The sequence below is a fragment of the Electrophorus electricus genome, chromosome 8 (genome assembly GCF_041902795.1).
Source record: "Electrophorus electricus isolate QZ-2024a chromosome 8, ASM4190279v1, whole genome shotgun sequence".
Classification (NCBI taxonomy): Eukaryota; Metazoa; Chordata; class Actinopteri; order Gymnotiformes; family Gymnotidae; genus Electrophorus; species Electrophorus electricus.
This window is the reverse complement of record NC_137504.1, coordinates 32,813,950-32,837,052: the sequence shown is the minus strand read 5'-3', so window position 1 is coordinate 32,837,052 and position 23,103 is coordinate 32,813,950. Positions and strand designations below refer to the sequence as shown.

The window sequence follows — 23,103 nt, the reverse complement described above, 5'->3', positions numbered from 1 at the left end:
ATTCCCCTCATTAGCAACCCCTCTATAAGATTCCCTTCCCCGGGCACACGTTGCGAAGTATCGTTCCCATGTGGCGTACCAAGTGTTTCCTCATTCTGTGTGCCCTCCTGGTTATTGACTCCTGCTTGCCTTCTAGACTTCATCTCCTGCCTGACCCTCAGACACCTCCTGAACGCTACCCTGTGCATCGACCTCGGACCGACCTGACCACGCTTACCCGTTTCACAAAATATATAAGTTTGATTGCTAACATAAAACCTCAGGAACTGGATCCACTCCAACATGTGTGCATTCATTACACCACTATGCTACTTTATCTAATTATGGATCACCATCTGAAATACAGTGCATGGAATTACTAGATTCTGAACCATTTTCAAATTAATAATTTTTGAATGATAGTTGTCCACCCCCACATTTTGGTCCCATATTGAATAGGCTCTCACTCAACCATTAACAGTAGTGTAGTGTAGTATAGTGTAACGCGTGGTGGCCCGAGTGCCGCAGGGCCAGGGGCAGGACGCACAGACTTCCTCGACAGGGATGAACATTTATTAACATAAACGACAGCAGCACTCACACGTATTGCAAACGATGAACATGAAACGATTGATGTTAAACAAACACGATATACAAGAATACATCTAACATAAACACGTTACATTCCGACATTACGCCGACAATGACCAACCATGCCGCACACCCTGACGTGAGTTTAAATACATACAGACAAAACGAGGTGCAGGTGTGTGCAGGTGTGGTTACAAACGAAAGTCCTCTTACTACACGTGGCTGGCCGAACCACGTGACTCACGGGAGGCGAGCGTTCCATGACATATTGTAGTACCAGTAGTAGTACTACTAGTAGTAGTATAGTAGGTGTTTAAGGAGACAGTACCCAGATTAACTAGAGTAATTTCATTTATGACTATGATTATGATTATTGCTAAATTAAATTATTATTTGGCTAGATTAAATTATTATTTTATTTTAGTTTGCATATGACAATGTTCCAAATATAATCCCAAGTTTGAGGATATTCACATTCCCATGTAAATAATATTCTTTACAATGTGTTATGCTCCTGGACTGCTGCAGTGCACTCCTGGTCCAGTTCGGGATTTGGGTCTTAATGGCAACCTCCTTACTGTCTCCGCCCTGCTTTAAGTGCTTGCTGTGGCCTATATAAGGACCCTGCGGGGAGAAGATGTGAGTTTGCCCAAGTTAACACTAGAGTCAGTGGAACAGTGTATGAGGTGCCTTAGTTTTTTGGGGTCTTGGCTATACTTACCTTGTCTTTTGATATCCTTATTCAGTTTGTGTTTGTGGATATCTAGATCTGTATGTAAACATACACTGGGTTTTACATGTGTTGTCCTATTGTGTTCTATTCATAATTGTGATCCCTGTGTTAGAGTACATGATCTAGTGTATATTTATGTATATAGTTACTGATCGTAGGGAGTGGTGCCTGTTTGTTTGGGATTGGGGTTATTGTCTGTTTATTGTCAAGGAGTTAATGTAAGATTTTTTTTTTTTTTTGTGAAGTGTAGTTAGATGTGGTGTTTCTTTTGCAATGTGGCTTTTGTTTATGTTGGCATTCAGCCACTCCTGAAGCTAATCAGTGTTTAAATATATGTGTGGTGTTGGTCTGTTTGTCAGGCTTGAAAACGTTTGCAGTAAAATTTCGTCACCAAACTAGGAGATGATTTGATCACAAACGTTTCGTCACCAAACTAGGAGATGTCTCCTATGTTTTTGTAACATTGGACGGTTAAACAGGATGCGGGGACAAGGCATGTTGAACAAAAACATATGTTTTAATTAAAATTTAACTTTCATTACTTAACACACACAAACACCCTACTTGGGTCAACCACCGACAACTTCACTGATATGACACGAGACTTATATACACGCATAACAATTACAAACAACAAGGATCAGGTGAACGACATGAGAGGGTGTGGCAATACAGACACACACATTTGAGGGGGAGGGGCCGTACCGTGACAGAGCCCCCCCCACAAGGGGCTGCGGCCCCGAGACCAACGCCAAAAGGCGAGGTTGGAGGACCGGACAACCAAACACGGGCCAGCGCGAGCAGGGCAGCAGGAGGAAGGACAGGGACCAGGACGATGACACAGGGATGCACACATTAACGGGCATGGGCGCAGACATAAAGGGGAACAAAGTGACCGGTACATTTAGTGTAATCAGGACAGGCATGGTGACGGGGACAGGCACATGAACAATGCCACACACATTAAATAGTCCGGGGAAGGGGGAAGGAACCCCAGCCAGTCCCCCGGTCGTCAGCTGGGTTGGAGACCAACCAGCCTGGCAGGGATTGTCCCTCGCCAGCTTCGGTAGCGGCGACTGTTCTGGTTTCAGCGCATGCACGTTGGGAAGCACACCAGCTGTGTTGCCTGGTTCTGGTGCTGGCACTGGTGCCGCTGCTCTTTTGCCTCCATGAGGCTTAGGCATAGGCACATGCTCTCTGGGGCTCTTCGCCTTAGGCGGAGTAGTGTCCTCTGACGACGATGTCTCCCTGCTACCCACCCGGGGCAGCCTGCTTGCTCCTGGGCGGTGTGCCCTGGGCAGTGACTTAGACGGAGACTTAGGTGCTGGAGGCTCATCATTCTCGGAGCTTTTGGCATCACTGTGGGAGGGAAGATCCCTATGAGGGTCCTCTTCCACCTCCATTGGAGTGTCCTCCTCATGATCGGAATCTATATCCGACCGCAGACAGATGTTGCTACACTCCCCTGTCTATCCATAATCCGTATAGCCATGATAATTGCCCAGGCAAGGGTCGTAGGACCCAGCAGGGTCCATCTCTCAGTGCCGGTTCTCATGGTCCGGCTGGACTCCGTAGGACTCCGCAAAGTCCGATCCTGGAGCACACACAGGGCCCCCTCAAAATCGTTCAATGGGTTCCTCCTTCCTTGTGGCTCCTTGCAGCGAGGCCAGGATGAGGGAAGGTCTCTGGTGGATAGTAGGAGTCCACAGAGTCCGACTCCGAGGACTGGAAATCGTTATACCAGTCCCGGGTGCCAGACGTGGTTCCGTACGACTCCCCTGCTTCCGCACCTGGACCTGGAATCAGGAGGTGCCCAAGAACATGGGGGGCTTTGCTGCACAGGCTGTGGGACAACATTGACTTCCCTTCTTTCCCTTCTTTTTTCCTTTTCCAGGCATCCATTGTACGTCGGTGTTTCTGTAACGCTGGAGAGTTAAACAGGATGCAGGGACGACGCACGTTGAACAAAAACATATGTTTTAATTTAAATGTAACATTCATGACTCAACACACAAAAACACAATACTTGGGTCAAACACCGACAACCTCACCGATACGACACAAGACTTATATACACACATAATAATTGCACACAACAAGGATCAGGTGAACGACATGAAAGGCCGTGGCAATACAGACACACACACACAGTTGAGGGGGAGGGGCCGTACCATGACAGTTTTTAAATAAAACGTTTGCAATCAAATATCAAGCATGGCGAACAGACCAACAACTGCACCGACCTGGGCTACCAACACCATCAATGTTTAGAACTGCTTTGAACAACTTGGGGCACTTCAAAGCAGCTCTGCGTTGGGAAAATTTCACCTGTAAGCATGCCTCCACACGTGAACAGCTATTTTTACTTCATGAATGTCTGCGTCAGGATATTCTACCTTGTAGTTTTAACTATTGGCCACCTATCAATAACCCAACAGTCTGGACATCTTCACAACAAAAGCACATCTTTCATCTGATGATAACTGATGCCCATAACTCCCTCAGGAAATAAAGTGTTTAGACCAATACAAGGATGAATGCACCAGAATAGTAGGATCACAACTCACAGAAGACCTGAGTTTAGCAATACATTGCAGAGTTTCCACTTCCAAAATGAACATACGTGTTAGCTTACAAAGCAAACTGCCTAAACTGATGCATAACAACCAACAACACCTGAATGATGCTTGGAACATAACTGACAACTTACAGATGGACAAAAGCAGTTCCTTGTCAATTGACTCACTTTCAATCTCAAAGATGCATCACACACTGAATTTCTAGCCAATCCAGAAAGCGGCATTACATCACAAGGACTCAAGGAAGAATCACAACAACAAATACGCCAAATCATAGTACCTGCCACTGACATGCTATTGGTAACCTAAGGCCACATCAAGGTAAAACACAGAGGCTATAAAAGATGACAAAACTATCATAATCCTACTGGCTCATTTAAACAGTCTTCCAGAAAAAAATGGTGGTTTATTTAAATGAGAAAGAGGTGGGCAATTTTTAATCTGCAGCTACATTGGCAGACAAATATGTTTTAATACATAAAACCATCTTTTACTCAACTCAGCATAGTAAGACTGCAGGTTGTTTGATGACTAGTAAATCAATCAGCAAAGCCACAGTTAGTTCAGAGCTGCCACCACCACTGGATGAGACCACTGTTTCACACCCATGAGTGTTTTTATTGTCATGACCAGGGGCATATTGTTGTCATGTGTCCTGTTTTGAAACACAAAAATGCTCGTAAGAGCGCATCTGTGAAAAAAGTAAATGTGTATTGCAAGGTGACTATCGACCCTGGGAATTGTGAAGTACCTACTGCTGATGTTGATCCTGTCTTTAAGCCTTTTATGTTCTCAGAAACTGTTGCACTGACAGAAGGTGAGCAGAGCAAATCCATAACTATCCTGTGAAATACTAGGGCAGCTCAATCTTTTGTTTTGGAATAGGGTTTCATTTATCTTTGGTAATGATATTGCTGGTGGTACACTGTTTCGCCTTCTTGAGGTTATGGCTGAACCTTTGGAAAATATGGCCATTTCTGATCAGACTTTGAGCCTGTATTCCCTGCTTGCATCAAGTTCAGTGAGGTGAGCTTGTCAGAAACATTTTTAGGTAATGAGTTGGTCTTAGAGTTTAGAGTGCTCACTACTCAGAAAGATGATGCTAGTTGTGCCACTTGTACAGACAACTCTGGTATGGCAATGGACGACTTCATATCAAACGAGGTTTTAATGAGAAAATTGTCTCCTGCAAATACCAGTGGTGAATGGGAGGAGGTGCAGCAGATTGTAGTTCCTAAACCCTATAGAACATGCCATGTCTTTGGCTCATGATCACCCTTTATTGGTATCCTAGGTATCTGAAAAACAAATGGCCGTTTGTTGAAACTTTTCTTTTTGCCTGCTATGAAGTCAGATGTAGTTAGTTACTGTCGATATTGTCATACATGTCAGCTTGTTGGAAAACCAAATCAAGTCATCCCTCCTGCTCCCTTGTGTCCCATTCCGGTAACAGGTGAACCTTCTGAGAGATTGTTGATTGATTCTGTAGGACTCTTACCAAAGACTAGTTATAGAAATTATTTGCTTATGTGCACAGCCACTAGATTCCCAGAAGCAATCCCACTGTGTTCATTAAAGTCAAAAACCACAATAATGGAACTTAAGTAGATTCAGCCTGATCAGGGTTCCAACTTCACATTAAAACTCTTTGCTCAGTTCATGTTAGAGTTAAAAATGCCACACCAGGTTTCAAGTGCATATCATCCTGAAAGTCAAGGAGTATTAGAGCGATTCCATCAGATGTTTAAGAATATGCCCTGCTCTTATTGTTTGGAAGCAAATAAAGTCTGGGATGAGAGTGTTCCCTTGCTGATGTTCGCAATACGTGATGCTGTTCAAGAGTCTTTGGAGTTCGGTCCAAATACCCTAGTTTTTGGTCGTGAAGTTTGTGATTCCCTCAAACGGTTATATAAGAAGTGGTTAGCTCCCAGTACAACAAACTCTTCATTATCTGTGGATAAGTTTGTAATTATGCTCTGTGAACAGTTAAATGCCACTTGTATCAAAGCTAGACAATTTAATGCAGCTCAGGAATCTATGAAAGGTAAATACGACCATGCTGCAGTCAATTAATCATTCGAGATAGGAGATAGTGTTGGTGCTTCTACCCATGTCTGGTTCAACCCTTTGGACACATTTTTTTGGTCCATATGTAGTTCACCAAAAACTGTCATCCACAAACTACATTGTGATTACCCCTGATCGAAGACATAATGTTAAAGCCTTATGTTGATCATAATGCTGAGTTGAAGGTTACTGCCATAGCTCATTCTTCACCTTCTGTTCAACCACTGTAATGTCAGATTACACTCCAGATCAAGATTATCTTAGTCTGGGTAGAAACAGCTTTCCTACTGCCAGATTACCAAATTCAGAAGCATTGAAACAATTGGCTACCGATTCATCACATTTATTTTTAGCCGCTCAGTCCAATCTGTTCACATTGGTTGACTGGTACCCTTCTTTTTGTTGATGTACCTACCCATACATCAATTTTAGAACATGATATTGATGTACAAGGTCTTTCTCCAATTAAAAAACATCCCTATCCTGTGAGTTCTCAGAAATGATTGTTTCTGAATAGAGACTGAATATTTGTTGGCCAATAATCTTGCAAAGCCCTGTAGCAGCTCCTGGTGTTCACCATATTTGTTAGTAGCGAAGCCTGATGGTACTTTCTGTTTTTGCACAGACTACTCGGAAGTAAATAACGTTACAGTACAAGATTCATTCCCTCTCCCCAGAATGGATGATTGTGTCGATAGAGCGCATTCTGCAAAGTTTGTCAGCAACTTAGATTTACTACTGATCGTGCATCAGAGTTCTCCACTTTTGCTACAGCAGACACTTTTCTGCACTACCCCATTATGCCTTTGGATTATGTAATGCCCCTGCTACCTTCCACAGTCTTATGACTATTGTTTTGAAAGGTGTATAGAATTGTGAAGCTTATCTCCATGACCTTGTTGTATATTCAACATGGGAACAGCATTTGAGGACACTGGAGGCTGTATTCACTAGGTTGCAATGTGCTTCATTAGTCTTAAATTTGGAAAAGTGTGACTTTGGAATAAGCATGATTAGCTACCTTGGAAAAATGGTAGTTCAAGGGCAGGTGTTTCCCTTGGATGCTAAGGTACAAGCAATTTAAGGCTTTTTCGGTTCCCCACACAAAAGGGGATCTACGTCCATTTTTGGGGATGGCTGGCTACTATCATTGCTTTTGTAAAAGCTTTTCAGATGTTGCCTCATCTTTGATTTCACTTATATGTGTGGAGGAAAAATCAGTTGGACTTGAGCCAGATGTGCAGATGAGCGAGCTTTATTGGTTCTGTCCCTTATGCACCGAGGGATAGAAGCCTCAAACTTCTCTCGCACATGAGTTCATATACCCCCACCATTCCCTGTTGTTCTCTCATGTGCTAATCTCTTGACTCCAGGTGCCAGGCATCTCAACCGTCCTTGAACATTCTTTCCTGCTAAAAAACAAGTTGTTACCCCCTGCTGCTGCACCCCTGCCCAGCAACAGCTAAGCGATAACTGTCATACTCCATCACTTCTCTATTGGCCTTTCTTGCAGACTGGTCAAGACAAGGGCAAAGGTCACATATTTCTTACTTCCTCTTTTAAGCAAGCATTAAGCATTTTCCCTCACAATATGCAAAAACACTTCTGTTGTATGGACTTCCGTTTGTCAAAATGCTTTTGACTCTGTGAAAAGTTTCCTGTGTAGTTCCCCTGTACTCCTTGCTCCAGATGTTACAAAGCCTTTTAAGCTTGACGTGGATGCTAGTGGTACTGGTGCAGGTGCGGTACTACTACAGGAGGATTCGGCTGGTACTGACCAACCTGTCTGTTACTTTTTTATATATATATTAGGGGTGGGACTTTAACGCGTTAATTTCGATTAATTAATTACAGGGAAAATAACGAATCAAAACATTTAACGCATTTTAATCACACTTTTGCACCGTGGAACGTTTCTAAGTGCACGAGTTCCAGGCATACAGATTATATTGACGCACAATGTGATGAGCATGATGGAAATGACGGAAGAGGCTATGCTGGTGGGTGGTAAATTTAAATACAAGAAACTTCCAGATGGAAGTACAAACAAAAATGTTGTTATTTCCACTTTATGCATGAAGGAGTTTGCTTATCACAGGAGCACTTCCACCCTTCGTTATCACCTCAACGCAAAACATGTTGGGGCTAGCGCGCAGGTCAGTAATATTAACTTAGCTGCTAAATGTGATAGTATTCCTAGTACGAGCAAACAGTGTCGCCAGTCAACACTCGACCACATGTCGGGGTTCACATTCAGAAACAAAATGTCAAAGTCCACGTCAGACAAATTGACCAATTCACTGGCGAGATGAATTGCTGTGGACTGTAGACCGCTATCTGTGGTCGAAGATAAAGGGTTACAAGAGACGCTGTCAATTGCGTCAGCTGATGCAAGTTACGAACTGCCGTCCAGAAAGACGTCGAAAAAAATCCAGCAGCTGTATGATGAGGAAAGGGAAGTAAAACAGGTTATTGTGAAGATTAATTAATTACAAAGCTTCTAATTAATTAGATTCATTTTATAATCGAGTCCCACCCCTAATTATATATATAACAATTGTGCACACAGAATATATCTCTGTCTGTGTTCACAATTGTTTACTCAGTACATCCAAGTTTCACTTCATCTACTAGTCCATTGGTTAGTCATTTCACATACCATTCCACTATCAAATAAGTCTTATCACATTGCTGTTGCGACCTCACTGCCTAGACAGGGTCATAAAAAATGTAGTTAATATAATTTCCACCACCCCAAAAATATATTGATGTTTTATGTAAGAAATAAAGATTTTAGTCCCCAGTGTACAAATTTAATTAAACTTATTCTTTGTGTGGGTTCCCAGTGTGTGTTTGTGTGGCTGGATGTGTGACACCTCATTTACACCAGGTATTACAAGTGGTCAGTTGAAACACATCCATTTACACCTCATCTTTTCATCTGTGTTGTCTCACTTGTGTTCAGATTTCATGCCAACATTTCTTCTGCTGGTAGGTAAGAGTGGTGCACATATAAATTATATCAGTACTAAAAGTGACTCTGCATTAGCCATGAAATGTTTTCAACAGGACACACTCACACTTATTGCCCCCACATGTATTAGTGTAATTTGGTTACCCACATTTGATGAATTACTCTACAGTCCTATAGGGTTACGAAATGCTATGTTCAACCCTGTAGCTGCTGGTTATGGGAAAACAGGTGTCCAGCAGATGGCGCCAAAGTAGCAATCTTCTCTTCCATCTTCTCCCTCTGACATCTAGACCCAAGAAGAACAAAATGTCTCCCTCTATGGCTGTGTACAGACTTCCTTAAAGTCAGATACACTGTTAAGGAAAACCATTCCTGAGTTAATTGGTCTGATGTGAGTCCTCCATGTTCGAGTTTCAGTCATTCTGCAACACTGATGAATATCTGCAAGGAATATAGTATATTGGCATAGGAGATTTTACATCTTATCCTGTGTGTAATTACAGTTAAGATGCTTAAACAAAATAGTGCACAAGGCTCAGGTGATTTTTGTAATGAAAGTTATTTCTGTGCACATTTTTGCATTTTGCATTGCAAATTAGGTTATATTAAGATGACTTAAAACATGAATCCATTAGGGTTCAAGCATTGTGTTCATAAGATAGTAAGCAAATTCCTGAGAACAAATTGGAAATCACCTAAGATTAAATCTGTTGTGTTGAATATTCAGTTGGTAGCACTTTTTCATTCACACATGTTACATTCTGCTGTATGTGTTGTGGACTTTATGTATGTTCTTCTTGTCCATGATTACAGCATCAGACCTGGAACTCTGTCATCTGTCCAACCCGTGCAGTTCAGCGTTGGCATCATTGTCCTGCGTCAACATCCCACAAAATCTGGTGACTATGAAACACTAGAGCTCACTTGTGTTAACATTATTCACTTGCATTTTCACTGATTGTTACTTCGTAACAATTTGTATTTGTAACTGTTACTTTGGTGATTGTTACTTTCTGATTATCCCATTCAGTATTTTGACTGAGCTTTGCTTTGCCCTCTTGTACTTCTGCCAGAGTACATATGTACATAGATCCATGCAAATAGCTTTGTGTAGTTCCGAGCATAGCTTTTCTCTGTTATATGCATCACGCGAGGTGCAGGGTTGGAGGCTGTTTCTGTTGGGTTTTGATTGTATATGTTTTGAGGTTCGTTAGGGAGGGAGGGAGAGAGGTGACGGAGTCTTGTTGTGCCTTTTTGTGTTCCAGTTTAGTGACATCTTCCCTTGTACAGTTAGTGTGGTTTTTCTTGTTTGTTTTTTTTTTTTTCACCGTTGGCCATCCTGACATCTTCCTGGTTTGTGTGTTGTCCTCTGTGTTTCACACAATATAACTAACTAACTGTAAACAAGTAAAATCAATTCAGTGAGAAATCTCCATTGCCTCCATTGCAATGTGAAATGTACATTAGCACTACAATATACAGGTCTAACTGTAACGTGCAGTAATATAGTGGTGTGAGAACCACACTGGTGGTGTCAGGCATAAACACTGACAGCAGTGTAAAATACCATCAATTAATAAATGTAAAATTAACTCTGTACCTCTGTAGACACTGAGAGTTACATTAAACACTCACAGTGTTGATTCTACACTGCCAAATTTGCCAAAATTGTAATGGGATGTTACAAATTTTCTTAAATGTCTACCTGGTTCTGTATATATTCAACTGTAATATTACTGTAGGAATGTTGATATTTCTTTTAGATGTTTAGTTTCTGCATTGAAAGCAGGAGCATCTTTTGACAGCAACGCCGTTTCAAAAACGGGCTACCGTAATGAATGGTCTTTCCATGTTGGTAGCGCGCCCGAGTTTTTGGTAAGTGCATATGGTGCGACCGCGGTGGGTGAAACACTGCTCTTTAAGATCTGCTAATAAACAACAGACAGTAAGTAACGCTGCAGTTTCAAATATACTGTCAAAACATTGGACATTCCGGTTTGAATGTAGGCTAATGATTTATACCTGTTTGTGTTTTAGAGAGTATATATAGTGAAAGTTAATATAAGAATTATATAAGAATATGTTTATAAATAAAGTTTAGATAAGAATAGATTTCATATATATATATATATATATATATATATATATATATATATATATATATATATATATATATATATATATAGAACAGTAAAAACATTTAAATAATACAATTCATTTTAAATATTCCCTCAACAAATAGTCTTCATTCAGAACTTTAGTCCATCACCTTATAAGTATTTAGCAAATGTGACAATCCAAGCATGTTAATAAAACTCAAAGGCACAAGGGTGATTGCTTTAAAAAATCTAAAATCTAAGACAGTCAATATTTGCTTAATAAGCATAATTACATAAGTGTTATTTCATTGTTTTTGTTACATTTGCTGTTTTCCTAAAATGTAGAAAAGTAAAAATGAACAAAAAGAGTAAGTGTGTCCATAGTTTCAATTATCTTTTCAGTAATCAAAGTTTAAAAATTAGATCCACAGATGCTTGGATAATGAGAATCGTTTATGATTCAGAAAGAGCCACTGGGTGAATGTCGGTGCATAGATCAAAGTACCAACCCAGTCAATATGACATGAAGCCTCATATCATGTCTGAAACATGAACATGTGTCATTGCCATTCTGTTCACTGTGTACATCACAAAGACTACGGTTTATTTATTTATGTCCAATTAGAATAAAATGTTATCTGTTAGTGTGCCATTACGCCCATTTGAAGACCAACGTAGGTTTTGAAAAACTCTTAAGGCGCAATACTGTCCCCCAGAATTAGGCTAATGGAAACCCAAAGGTGAAAATAATGACAAAAAGAAAAAGAATTTCTCTACTGATATGTAATGTTCCATGTAACTATTCTGGTGTGCATTTCCCAAAAGCTTCTGAAACCTAAGAACTGTTAGGGGTCCATCCCCAGAAAACAAAATCTGTTTTTGTACCTCCCACTTCATATTTATCTGTATCTTATTTGAAGATTTTCATGTCAATTGTTTGTGCTGTTATGGTTATTGAAAATGACACTTATTCACTCACTTCTACACTAGCATACCAATATTTTAAAAAATGCTATGCTATCTATCACAAGCCACGTGTAGCTAGCAGAATGATGTCATCACAGAGAACACACACACACACACACAAACACACACATACACACATACACATACACACACACACACACTGCTTTTTTTTAACCCCTTGTGGAATTGGTCCCACTCCTACAGCTTTTGGATATCTGTTCATTTATTTTTTCAGAAAATTCTCTCCTTTTTTTGAAAATGTGTTGTTTGGTTTCATAAAGATCTTCCCTTCTGAGACAAATACTTTATAATCTTATTTTATTGTTAGCCAAATTCCATATTCATAAATGCAAATATTCAAATCAAAAGCCCTCTTTGAATTTTTTGTTACCTGAAAACTGGTTCTGATAATAAACAAAACACTGAACTTATGTAAAGCCTTTGATATCTTTGTATAATAACTCTTCTTCTGTTTCAATCCTCTGGCTGGTTGGTAGTCACTCTTTTACTTCTTCTGGTTTATTTTATTTGTTGTTCCTACTCTGTTTCACTTTGCAATGCGCCCGATTTTCTTAGTGTTTTGTAAAGTGAATGCAGAGGAAAATGAAATCAAAAATTCTCTTTAGCGGTTCAGATGCAGGGAGACCCTCCATAGTAGAGTTTTGACAGGCTGGCACTTTCAAGAATTTAGCTCCCAGTCCCACCCTCATAATAAATTACAAGAGAAACATGAAAAATAACAATAATGTTTTTCACTTATGGAAGTTTGCAATTCTTTTTCTCTTTTTGCTTTTATACCACCACAGACATCCTTCAGGCATCAGACCACCACAAGAAGCATCAGACCACCACAGGCAGAATATCATCCCAGAAAACCAAATTCAAATGGGGAACTGGAAAGCTTTTCTTATGGCCTGTGTAAATGTCATTATTTTGTGGATTGTTATAAGAAGTTATTTTGGTCTGCAGCCAAACACTCATAATTACCACAATATATGCCCAGTGGATACATCTACTGAGACTCTAATTGTCATGAGGGAGGAAAAATGCTTCTTAGTTTCAGCCTACAGAGATCACAGAGAAGGAGAAGTGATACGTGTCATTAGCATCATAAACCACGATCTACAAAATCTACTCTACTGCATTTTCTGTTGTACTCAAGACACAGTGCAAGCTGTAGCAGCCAAGGTCATTTTTCATAGCATGGATTATGGGTTCCTGTACAGATCAGCTGACATCATTTGCCAAGAGCAACCATCATGCAGTGCAACCCATGTTAGTGTTATCCCATATGTGCAAGGTGGGAGTCCGGCTCTCCTCTTTTTGCCAATTCAGAACAAAGAGATTAGAGGCCTGGACTTTCCTTTTGACATTACTGTTTGTTTTTCCAATGTACTTGCTGGTGAAAATAACAATATTCTTCAGTTAATCCAAAGCATAGAGATATATAAACTTCTGGGTGTGCAGAAGATGGTCGTCTACAACAATAGCTGTGGCCCTGAGATGGAGAAGGTCTTACAGTACTACCAAAAAGAACATTCTCTAGATATTATATCATGGCCAATAGATGAGTACATTGAGAGTGACACTGAATGGTCTTTTAAGGGTCAGGTTCATAACTATGGGCAGCTAACGATCATGAACGACTGCATCTACAGAAACATGGATCTGTCCCGTTATGTTTTGCTGGCTGACATGGAGCAGATTATTGTGCCTTACAAACATGCCACCTTGCCATTGCTATTGAAAGAACTCCAGAATCAGAACTCTGATGTCACAGAATTTCTTTTTGAGACCCACATTCATCCCATATTGGTTTCAGATGATGAAGGGAGATTTGATCTTCCCAAATGGAAGTCTGTACCTGGAGTTAACATACTTAAGCATGTTTACAAAATACCTGTTGGGCCAGATGATTTCAAGTCTACCAAGATGATTGTAAACCCAAGAGCAATTAAGCAGAGTGCTGTGTTTTATACCTTACACAAGTATGGTGAAGTTTTGGATGTTCCTAATGACATGGCCAGAGTGTTGCAGTTCAGTGATGTGGAACTTGGAGGCTTAGTCAAGGAGAACCTTATGATTGATTACAAGGTTTGGGATTTTGGGAACCAGTTGGTGCCAAAAATCAATGACGTTCTGGGTAAATCAGGTGTGAATAATATATCTAACTAATATATCTGTTTGTGTGTTAGTGGATCTGTTAGTGGATTCTGATTGTTATACTTTGGCTGTTTTTTGTTTCTCATATGACTTTGCTTCCCAGCTGGACACTGAGCTTGCATTTCTCTTGCACCTCTGGCTGTTGTTGTACATTTGTATATAGTGTTGTTTTGTTTTGGTGTACTGGTAGGACGGAGTGGCTGCTGTTTTTGTTGGCTTTGGTGTGTTGTCACTGTTGTCCATTAGGGAGTTAGTGTAGTCCTGTTTTAATTCTTTCTCTGGAAAGTCTTAGTCAGTGTGTTTTTGTTTCTAGTGTCTGTCTGTTTTTTAATTTTTCCTGGGTCATAGCTGAACACAACTACACAAGTTGTGTATATATTTGTATATTTTGTGTATAATACACCAGCAGTATTTGAACTACTGTAACGGCCCGTGTACCGAAGGGTGATGGGCAGGACGCACAGGCTCCAGTGACGTGGATGAACATTTATTCCCATACAAGCACAACGGCACTCACACTTATTACAAACAAGGAACATGATACGGTTAACGTTAAACAGACACGATAAACAAGAATACATCTTACATTAACACGTTACATTCACACATTACACCAACAATAACCCACAACACTGCACACAATGACGAGTTTAAATACACATAAGAATAACACAATACAGGTGTGTGTAGGTGTGGCTACGAACATGACCCTTCCACTGCACACAGAGGGCCAAACCACGTGACTCGCGGGAGGCGAGCGTTCTGTGACAACTACCATGATCTCTCTCTGGGTTTTTCATTCTGATGCACATACATTTGTTAGCCATGTTACCTCACTACTCTTGTTACAGCCTAATTGTCTAGACAAGATCATAACAGTAAATATTCACTCTGTTACAGTGGGCCACTAAGAAATCTGGGATTTTGTAGTGGTCTAGTTGTATTAAGGAGGTTGTATATCCACACTTGAAACTCCTACTGATACTTAAACTTCTTTAAAAAAAAAGAACAGACACCAACAAATGATTCCAGATATTTATTCTTGCATTTGTTGAGCATGAGGGCTTTTGTTTTATTTTTTATTTTTATTTAAACATTGTGTTGGGTTTTCAGTGTCATAATAGTGAAGTCAATTGAGTCTTGCAGTGTTTCAATATATAATGACTGTATATTTAAAATTTCAGTTTATGTATGCTTTTTTGCAGTAGTTTTGGCTCCAGTAGATATTGTTGTGTTGATTTTTTTATTCAAAAGTACATGTACATCCTTAACTTAGCACTTTGAATTGCCACTGTATATGAAGTGGCTTGCCTTGCCTATATATTGCACCATTATCTGTTAAGGTAAAGACACACCTGCAGGAAACTTTGTAATCATTAAGTAAATGACAACATCCTAGTTTTAGCATTTTTGACACTGGTTACATGGACATTTAGCCAGCACATAATCTAACAATCCTTTATTAGTCACAGGTTGATAAGGATAAAAGCAGAAACCCTTAAAATCGTAGCCGTGACATGGAAGAAGAGTCAAAAGATATCTTTTTTTTTGCAAAAGATGCTTTTAAAAAGGCTCACATGCATAAAATGGAACAGCATCTAAACAGGGAATAGGAGAAGCTAACTACAAAGACAGACATGAGGAGGCTGACAATAAACAAATGCTAATAACACTGAACTGAATATACAAATTCACACACAAATCAACAAATTCTAAACAACATTTAAACATTCACTGTAAGCTGTTCACCATCTCTCTGTCTCTGGCAGTAGCCGTCATAATATAAACCTTGCATTCTTCCATTTACCTGACACTTATATACAAAATGACTTACAATTATTACCGAACACAACTTTAGGAACCAAGGGTTAAGGGTCCTGCTCAGGGGACCAACAGTGGCAAATTGGCAGTGGTGGACTTGAACTGGCAAACTTCAGATTACGAGTACCTTAACCAGCTAGTTTCCAATTACAAGTCGAGTATTAAGTCATCAGTGCCCCACACTGCATTACATAAACACTGCACTAGAAGTACAACTCTGTTGAAAATACATACAAACAAACAAAGAAAATGTCCCACAGGGTCCTTCCAGAGCACATTTGGCTAAGAATGAAATATTTTCAGATATGATAAAAACACAAGCAAGTTTTGGACAGATTACGGCTGTTCAAGATGTACACGGATACAGTCAGCAGACTACTGTGTTTATGGTCCATACAAAGAGCTGTCTGTACACTTTACATCGGAATGGTCTCCTTCAGGCTGACAGCAGTCTAATGATGTGGGCCAGAAATGAGGGATTTGTGTGATGCGTCATCCTTTTTCATTTTTCCTTTCCTATTCTTATTCCTATCAAAATAAAAGTGGTATTGAAAAAAACATTTACAAGTATATTACAGAGTTGACTTTAAGGTATTATTGGTGGTTAAATCACTCATATGGTATGTAGCTGTGTTATATGAACTCTCAGCTCATTAGGAATTAATCTTGCCAAAGGTAAAGTCTAAACATGGAGAGGGAGCATTTAGCTATTTTAGAGTATTTAAATTGAACCAGTTGTCAGAGGATATTAGAAGAGCCCCAACACTAGATGTTTTAAAATCTAAACTAAAAATGTTCTTTTAGGCCAGTGTTGTACCACCCCGCGTGCTGCAGGGCCCGGTGTAGGACGCACAGTCTCCTTCGACGCAGGCAGACGTTTATTTACATATAACGCAGAAAACAGTGGCACTCACACAACGTAATCAGTGAACATGGATACACATAACCATCTCGATGTGGATATTAACAAGGCGACACGAACACAGACGTTTAACATAGATACTCATCAACACGAACAACGACGAGGTGCACACTGACAGCGGTTTCATTAGTCATGCAAACACTTCACGTCTAAACCCCGTGCAGGTGCGCACCCTCACAGAGGGCGTGGCTACACGTAAGGGCGAACCCCCCTGCACGCGGCAGGCCGGGCAGTAGCGTCCCGTGACAGCCAGCTTTCAACTCAGGTTAAGCACTGTCCCCACAGACAACTCTTATGCACTGTGGTGCTTTTCTATTTCTTTTAATCTTAATTTATGATGTCTTTATTTTCATCTTTATCTCAACACTTTATATGCACTGTACGCACTTTATATGTTTTATTAATCTTATTTTAATTCAACATTTATCTCTATTTAGTTTTTCATTTCTATACATCTAACTGTATTTAGCTTTATATTAATACATTGGTTTTGTGATGTTTTCTTTTTATTTTTGGCAAAAACCCTGCAGAGGTGATAGATCTCACGATGTAATTGTCACGGCACGGCCCCCTCATCCCAGACGTCTCCCTGTGTGTGTGTGTGTGTGTGTGTGTGTGTGTGTGTGTGTGTGTGTGTGTGTGTGTGTGTGTGTTCGTTTGCATGGCCAAGCCCTTCCCGTGTATCACCTGTTCCTCGTTTTACATCGTTACTGTGTATGTATATAAAGTCCTGTTTAGGTGTTGGTGTGTGAGCCCATATAAGCAGTGTGGTTCATTGTGCTCAGTTCAGAGTTCGTTCGTAGCAGTCTTCGTTGTGCTCGTTTTGTTAAGTGTATTAAATAAACGTCTGTGTGCGACACGGCTCATTTGTCCATCATGCCTCGCCTCCGGCGTCACAGTAATATGTTTTACTATTTTGCTATGTCTATGTGACACAGCACTTTGAATTGCCACTGTATATGAAGTGGTTTGCCTTGCCTATATATTGCACCATTATCTGTTAAGGTAAAGACACACCTGCAGGAAACTTTGTAATCATTAAATAAATGACAACATCCTAGTTTTAGCATTTTTGACACTGGTTACATGGACATTTAGCCAGCACATAATCTAACAATCCTTTATTAGTCACAGGTTGATAAGGATAAAAGCAGAAACCCTTAAAATCGTAGCCGTGACATGGAAGAAGAGTCAAAAGATATTTTTTTTTTTTTTTGCAAAAGATGCTTTTAAAAAGGCTCACATGCAGAAAATGGAACAGCATCTAAACAGGGAATAGGAGAAGCTAACTACAAAGACAGACATGAGGAGGCTGACAATAAACAAATGCTAATAACACTGAACTGAATATACAAATTCACACACAAATCAACAAATTCTAAACAACATTTAAGCATTCACTGTAAGCTAAGTACAATGTTCACCATCTCTCTGTCTCTGGCAGTAGCCGTCATAATATAAACCTTGCATTCTTCCATTTACCTGACACTTATATACAAAATGACTTACAATTATTACCGAACACAACTTTAGGAATCAAGGGTTGAGGGTCCTGCTCAGGGGACCAACAGTGGCAAATTGGCAGTGGTGGACTTGAACTGGCAAACTTCAGATTACGAGTACCTTAACCAGCTAGTTTCCAATTACAAGTCGAGTATTAAGTCATCAGTGCCCCCACACTGCATTACATAAACACTGCACTAGAAGTACAACTCTGTTGAAAATACATACAAACAAACAAAGAAAATGTCCCACAGGGTCCTTCCAGAGCACATTTGGCTAAGAATGAAATATTTTCAGATATGATAAAAACACAAGCAAGTTTTGGACAGATTACGGCTGTTCAAGATGTACACGGATACAGTCAGCAGACTACTGTGTTTATGGTCCATACAAAGAGCTGTCTGTACACTTTACATCGGAATGGTCTCCTTCAGGCTGACAGCAGTCTAATGATGTGGGCCAGAAATGAGGGATTTGTGTGATGCGTCATCCTTTTTCATTTTTCCTTTCCTATTCTTATTCCTATCAAAATAAAAGTGGTATTGAAAAAAACATTTACCTCATAACTCTAAATTTTAAAAACAGTATTATTTAGGGGGTTTTTTGGCCAATTTTTTCCCCAATTATTTATTTTTTCCAATCAATATTAATTTTTTACAATCAATATTAAACTCTATTTATTTTCTGCATTAGGAAAAAGGAAAAAGCATAATAAAAACAAACAGTGTTTGGGTTTGACTTTATATGCGTTATATGCAATTAATCATCACAAATACAGACTGCCACTATAAGACACGGACGGGAAGGCACAAATTATCTACGGTGATATTTCCACCAGAATTAACTTATGGGTATGTGGGGGGTGGAGTGGTATTATTTAATGTTGGACCTTACTTAATACAATTGTGCTGGAAAGGAATAGCTTTTATCTAATGTTTACTATATGTGCAACATTTTGTGACTCATATGATTATATGATGAGACATTTCATTAAAATGAAAGAAATATTAAAAGAAATATTTGACTCACATGATACAATATTTGCATGCTCATCTTTTCTTAGAAATGTAATTCGCTGGATCTAATGGTTCAGGACTAGTGGTTCAGGAGTAATGGTTCAGGACAGATCCAGAGCTTTAAAGGTTTGGTTAAAGCATAAGTAGCAGATAATACTGCAGTGTTAGAAGGATCAGTATTGTGAAATAGAAGTCCCCAGTTCATGACTATGAATAGAAAATAGAAAAACTAAACTCAAGCAGTGAAACTTAAATGATTGTTGTCTGCCACCATTCTACCCTGATTTTTGGAATTTGTCATACATTTTCACTCTGTGATGTAGATGGCAGATATGGCACACTTTGGAAAGCCACATGAGAAACAACTGTATTACTTGTCAGCAGTATATGTCAGTACTACTTAAGTTACATGGCTTCTTACTTCTGGAATGTAAATGTGTCATTTTTAAGCATATAATAATAAAGGTTCAACATAATTAGGCTTGAAGCCACCAGTATTGATTTATCCAGTTTATCCAGGACAACACCCAGCACTGAGTGCCATCCATGTAGGAATACAATCATTCACACACACTTTTGCAACAGGCCAATTTTTACCTAACCTTCATGTTTTTGGACTATGGGATGGAAAACTGCACAGATACAGGGAAACGTTGAAATTCCACCCAGCTGGGGACAAAAACATATTAACCACTAAGCCCCATTTGTAGGACCCTAGAACCTGAAGCTCTAGATCATAGCTTTTCTCACACTTCTGTACTGCCTGAACCTGTTGACTCTCACATGTGCAATCTTGTCCAGAGCAACTTACAAGCCCAATCATATTACAGAGGTAGACAAACAGGGTTAGGGGCCTGACCAGTAACTGCTATTAATATACGGTGATACACTAAACACTCTTTTGTTAGTATGAATAAACAGAGAAGGAAATATAATTACATACCCGACTAGCAGAACTCCTAGCAATGACAGTAGAAACAGGTGACAGCTCTGTGTGGATCTCATGGTGATGATCATTCTGCAACCCGTGTTGAGGCATCTTGTAAATAATCCCAAACTTCAATCGTCAAAATAAAACCATTTGCGGGGGGGTGGTGGGGGGTTGCAGATCTCTCTTTTAAAATTATGTACGTTCAATGGGCAAACAAGATATTTGCTACAAACAGCTCCACTGTAAATCTTTATCTAAAGATATTAACATTTGAAATGCATCACGTGGAATTTTTAGATGCAGAATCATTTTAAATCAACAACTGTCCACCCCTACATATTGGACTTTCCCAGACTGTATCCCAGGCAGTAGAGGAGAAGGTGGGAAAAGAGTGGAAAAGAAGAAAAAAAGAGAAAGTCTTTAAAGTGACAGGAACCAAATTAATAAGTAAATCGAGGCTAGAGTTAACTGAGTTATGAGTATGATTAGAAATAAGCTCAATACTTTTATTATTTGTATTATTATTATTATTGTTATAATAATGAATAATAATAATAATAATAATAGTTATTATAGTTCTAATAATAATACTTATTATTATTAATGTTTTATATAATATCAAGGACAGAAGAACCACAGCATTCAGACATACCAAAGCAAAAACTTGAGAAAACTGACAATGTACAAACAAGACATAAATGCTGACAACAGCATGCAAAACGCAAAGTAAAAAAATATTACTAATCACAAAATTCAAAAGGTAATACACTAAAGTGGAAGTGGAAGGAACAGAAAGAGGAAACCAGTTTATGTTCAAAGCAATAGATATTTATATCATAATGTTTACACTCTTACAACTTTAAAACTCCATAAGACAAAATGTTTTCACAATTTTTGAAGCCCTTCTAAGAACTTCAAAACCTATATAGTGCTTTCACAACAGATGTAGCTGATCTCTGAATGTTTTCTTTCACTGGTAACATTGTGTATTAAACCTGACAACATAAAGAATGGTTATATCAGTGAAAAATGACTAAAACTAAAACCTGCGGTAAGGTCAGTACCAGTGACCTCCAGGCTTTCAGTTAAACTGCCGTCAGATACATAACAGGCTCCACAAACCCAACACATTTAAGCCTGACGCCTTTCTCCACCACACCTCAGAAGACTCACTTTGCAAGCTGTTCAACAGACTACTGTTTACCATTCACAGGTGCAAGCAATTTGGATAACCTGCTGGTATCTCCACCCCACAAACCATGGAACTAAGGAGAACACACTCAGGCTACAGAACCCCAGACCAGACATGTCCCCCTACAGGAACTGCTATGAGTGTGCTTCCAATCAATCTGTGGTATGGTTATGTATGCAGCCCAGTGACAGACAAAAATGAGTATGGGATCTAAATGCAAGTTTAATCCAAAATCAGGGTCAATGCACAGTGTATTGTTCAAAAGCTAGATGACATGACAGCGTTTGAGGGAACCAAAATAGGAATAACCTGTAAGACAAACCCATCAACAGCAATAGATGAGATAACACTATGATAGCAAACAGGTCTAATGAAAACAGCAGGTGATCTGAGTTCCAACAGCGAGGGACAAATACAGCTCTTCTGAGAACACATGCAACTGTGCTCAGTTGTGTCACACCCAACTCGTGACCTCTGTTTTGACCTTAACATTTTTATGACATCAATGAATGCCAATGTATTCCTTTTTTTCTTTTCTAAAGCTCTCATTTAATTTTTTTTTTGTCTGCTTTCATCCTTGCCAACATAAAGCACTCTTTTTTTGCGTGTGAAATGTATGCTGTAGGCCTACAAATAAATTTGCTTTGGCTTATGTATTGTCCACTAAGTTCCTCCGAGTACAACAGACATTATTGACAAGATTTTTAAAAGTTAATGATTCACTTCCACTATAGCCATACTGCTTTTATCTATCTGCTGACATACATTATGATACAGGTAAGAGTCAATAGGCAGGGCAATCCCTCTCACTGATAAACCAGAGCGACTGCGTGAAGTTCAGACATTTTCTGTCACCATCCATAACCCAGCAGCCACACTCATGACCTTTTTTGTGAAAACAAAAACAAACAAAAAACAATGTACACAAAAAAAAAAAAAGGTTTAATGAGTATGACTGTGTGGGAAGGTCATTATCAAAATGTTTTCTGAATAAGAACAATTACTGGCATCAAAATGGTAAATCCATACATATACTGTAGGAATCCATTTCAAACTACAATCTTAATGTGTGTAGCTTTCATTACTGTTAGTGCAAACTAGTATGTGAAGAATTATATATGCAGTTATTTAAAGTTTAGCATTTGTGCATATTTGTGATTTTTTTTTTCAGTTGGTAAATACCTACATTTGCTGATTTTCTGGTAACAGTGTTCATTGTATGAAAACAAAGAAGTTAATCTGTTAGAACATAAAGGTGTAATATAATCTGTTAGTGCATAAAGCGTAAATATGTAATATAAATGCGAGTATGCATGTTTATATATAGAAACCTGAGGAAGATCTAAAACATGACAAACATTTCTAGTTTGTTTGTTAAGGCCCCCTGTAAAAAATAGCAAAACAAAAAAAAACAGGATCCAACAGCATCCATCTTCCTCCTCCATCAGCCCAAGTCCCCACCATGCTGAGAAACAGAGACAGAGAAACAGGGAGAAACAGGGAGAAAAAAAGGAGAAACAGAGAAGCATATACAGTGGTACTGGTGTGGTACTGGTGTAGCATATCT

At 39.3% G+C, this 23,103-nt stretch overlaps 1 protein-coding gene across 4 annotated transcripts in view; it reads right to left on the bottom strand.

Annotated features, from left to right (window-relative positions):
• The window catches only part of arap1a (ArfGAP with RhoGAP domain, ankyrin repeat and PH domain 1a), a 75,138-nt gene that overhangs the window by 30,322 nt on the left and 21,713 nt on the right, over positions 1-23,103 (bottom strand). For 3 of the 4 annotated variants that reach the window (XM_081719770.1, XM_081719773.1, XM_081719771.1), the window contains exon 28: positions 21,741-23,001. Coding sequence is in view for 3 of the 4 variants with exons in the window: in XM_081719773.1 (XP_081575899.1) it covers positions 22,981-23,001 (21 nt within the window). In the remaining variant the exon portion in view is untranslated. Of the gene's footprint in view, positions 1-20,356; positions 23,002-23,103 lie in introns of those variants that run through there. The other variant, XM_081719769.1, reaches the window with a different exon arrangement.